Source organism: Morone saxatilis, unplaced genomic scaffold (assembly GCF_004916995.1).
Source record: "Morone saxatilis isolate NCDOM2014 unplaced genomic scaffold, NCSU_SB_2.0 Contig12, whole genome shotgun sequence".
Taxonomy (NCBI): Eukaryota; Metazoa; Chordata; class Actinopteri; family Moronidae; genus Morone; species Morone saxatilis.
This window is the reverse complement of record NW_023339674.1, coordinates 27,872,344-27,875,672: the sequence shown is the minus strand read 5'-3', so window position 1 is coordinate 27,875,672 and position 3,329 is coordinate 27,872,344. Positions and strand designations below refer to the sequence as shown.

The 3,329-nt window shown below is 41.5% G+C and overlaps 1 protein-coding gene across 1 annotated transcript in view; it reads right to left on the bottom strand.

The window, feature by feature from the left end:
• The window catches only part of lrrc40 (leucine rich repeat containing 40), a gene marked incomplete at both ends in the record, with an annotated part of 9,553 nt that extends 7,716 nt beyond the window's left edge, over positions 1 to 1,837 (bottom strand). The window contains 1 exon segment of the mRNA XM_035652938.1: positions 1,656 to 1,837. Coding sequence (XP_035508831.1) covers positions 1,656 to 1,837 — 182 coding nt within the window.
• Positions 1,838 to 3,329: the final 1,492 nt, after the last annotated feature.

Below are 3,329 nucleotides of genomic sequence, written 5' to 3'. Positions count from 1 at the left end.
AATGTGTGTAAAAGGGCAAATGTGGCATGTAGTGTAAAAGCGCTTTGTAAGACTAAAAAGGTGCTATACAAATACAGTCCATTTACTATTTACCATCTAACATTCCCACTGATGCAATGACACAAAATGGTAAGGTTTCTGAAACAAAGTGATGTGGGAGATAACCCTGCACCGGTAAAAGCTCCAAAGCGTGTGTTGAGGATATATGCCCCTGAATACATTACATTTGAATTAGGGATGGGACAATATATGTTATTGTTTATAAGGTGAGGTGCCTATTTGTGATGCAAAAAATACATCTGTTTCAAAATGTAAGGATAAGTGATTTCAGTATATTTTAGTGCCATTTTAAAGTATGAAGTATATTTTCATAATTATTTTGATAATATCATACATTGCAATTATTTTGGCCAAGATAATTGTGACATGAAATTTATATATTGTCTCATGCCTTGTTTGTTTTCATAATGGCAGGCATTTTGTAGCCTGGAAACTAAACAAATCTGAACAGATTTCTACCTGACCTGGTGGGTCCAATTAAAAACATTTATATTTAACAGCGGAGCCTCATTGGCTGCATTTCTGTAAATAACAAAGATGGCTGCCACTGATGTGGATCTGTTTCCGTTAAATCTGCTGTCATGTCAGTAATAAACGAACTAGACTGTATATTTTCTCTAAAGAGCAACTGTACTTAAATCTTTTGTTAATAAGAAGGATGTCTCGGCCATACTTCAAATTGGATTTAAAGTTAAATTTACCAACTATGCTACATCATTGCTCTGATTGGTTGAAAGTCCATCCATTTGCATCCAGAGGCATTTTGGTCTGCGCCTGTTGATTACGCCCCTTGGGCATCCATAATAGACAGAGATTCCACACTAATTCCCATTTGAGAACTGGCCTGGTGATAACAGTCTACTCATTTTGGCCCCACCAATTCAAGTGAATTTGCATTTTTAAGACCATTTCAGTTTGTTCTCCAATTTTCAGAATTAGCTGTACTTTTTAACCAGCTTTTATTCAGGCTAGGCAGAAGCAGACATAACAATAACTAGCTAGGGATGTGTGCAATTAGTTAATTAGTTGTTAAAACGTTGCTACCCTCGCTAGTCGGTTAGAGAAATATTAGTTGGTTGAACTATTATAAATATTTTATAAATGTAGGCATTCATTATACAAAACCAGTTAACTGTTGCAGAGATGTTAAACAGACACCAGCCAGTAAAGGGAGCAGCTCTGGCAGACAGTCACAATTCAACCAGCGAGTGGGAAAGACGGTAGCTTGAGTGTGGTATGTCAGTGTTTTGGACAAGATGACATTGTTTGATGAATAACATTTTTACATAGCTGTTAAAATACAAGCATTTTTTTCAGACAATGTTTAGTCTTTTCAAATAAATTGTGGTCAATTTTGACTATTTTCCAATGTGTTTTTTTTAATTTAATAGTCGACTACTCTGAATTTAAATTTCCGCTTAATCAACAGAAAGATTAGTTGCCAGGACCATCCATACAACTAGCATACATGAACCGGAACATAGAAGTCCAAACTGGTAGCAGGAAAAAATAAATCAGTAAAATTCCTCACACAGGGGGGACTTTTTGTTTTTTGTTTTGTTTTTTCTGTTTTACTTGGTGGATGCGTTACTTACATCCAATGTAGTGAGTCCAGGCAGTAGTCTGATGTCATCAGACAGCTGTGTAAGCTGATTGGATGAAAGCAGCAGTTTGGTAAGATCTGTCTGTTCCCACCAGCGATCTGACTCTCCAAAGGACACATCCTGCTGGGCCTCCTCTGGTGTGTCAGTGTTTAGACGATACACCTTCTGAGGGACTGATAGACAAGTTTTAATATGATGATTACACAAATACACACACGTTTACTGTAATTTTACATCAGTTCCAAATATTGGTATGGGTTATCCTGATTACTAATGATTAGTATCTGTATCGATCCCTACTGTCTTCAGCCAGCATAAGGTTCGTCTGTTCAGGGCTACTGTAGACTAAACTGGGATACATGGGGGTTCAACAAGGTAGAGCCATAACCCTAACCCAACATGGAGCATTACTGGCCTGAAAAGGTCAGTAGGTTTGACAAAGGGACGGGCGAACGAATTAAACCTGCTTTTTGACAGGTTTGACTTAAAAAACCCCTCCCCCTCCGCGGGTACCCCCATTCACACCTTGGCTACCCCACCCTCCTCCTCCACAGCCTGTCTCCCCCTTCTTTACCCAGATGACATTAACACCACCCCCCTCATCTGCCCTCTTCCCCCTCAACCCCCCTCCACTCCCTCCCTTTTCTCCATCCCCCCATTCTCTCCATTTGTCCACCCCACAAACCTCTCCCCACTACACCCACTCTCCCACCCCCTTGCACCCCTTCCCTCCTCCACCAATCACCCCGCAGCTCCCTCTCTTGTCCACTCCCAAGAGGACAGGGGAGGGATACTGCTCAGACCTGGGGACTGACACCCCCCGATCACCTCCACAAGCATCCTGGTCATTACGAGAAGCCAGCTCGTGGTGGGAATGGAGCTGGACAGTGTGGAGGCTGTGACTGAGAAGAGGATAAGAGGGAAGCTGAAAGCCATCATGGACAACCCCTGTCATCCTCTCTACACTGAGCTGGAGGCAGCTCAGGAGCACTTTCTATCCACACAGAACTGGGACCAGCCCCGAGCCTCAAAGCGCGTTGGAGCTATTCTGTACCATCAACCATCAAACTCCACAGCTGCCTATATATAAAATACCAAGTACACCTACCACAGCCACCACAGCGACTAAGAGAACTTCGTTTAAAACTCACACCCTACAACGCACAAATCTATTTATATTTAATTTCTACAATGTACAGTTATCGTTTTCAGTCAGCTGCTTCAAAAATATTTGCACACCATTTCTTACTTGCAATTGCATATGTATATCTTAATTTATAGTCCTTATTTTTTTCTATCATATATTGTATATTTATTTTGCTGATATCTTGTTGCTACCGTCTAGTACTCTTCGCCTGTAACGCTTCTCCAGCAGCTCAGTAGAAGAAGAAGAAGATGAACATATAACTTATTGATCCCCGTATAGGGGAAATTGTTTTTTTCACTCTTTTTCTACTACACACACACACCAGCTGACAATCGACACTTACATTGCACATGTAGGAGAGATGGTTGAGTGATGGCTGCCCGCATACAGCGCCTCATGAGCCAGGTTTCGGGGGTATACGTTGCCTTGCTCAAGGCACCTCAGCAGTACACAGGAAGGTGAAACTGGCACCTCTCCAGGCTACCAGTTCACACTGCCATATTTTTGATCTCCATAGT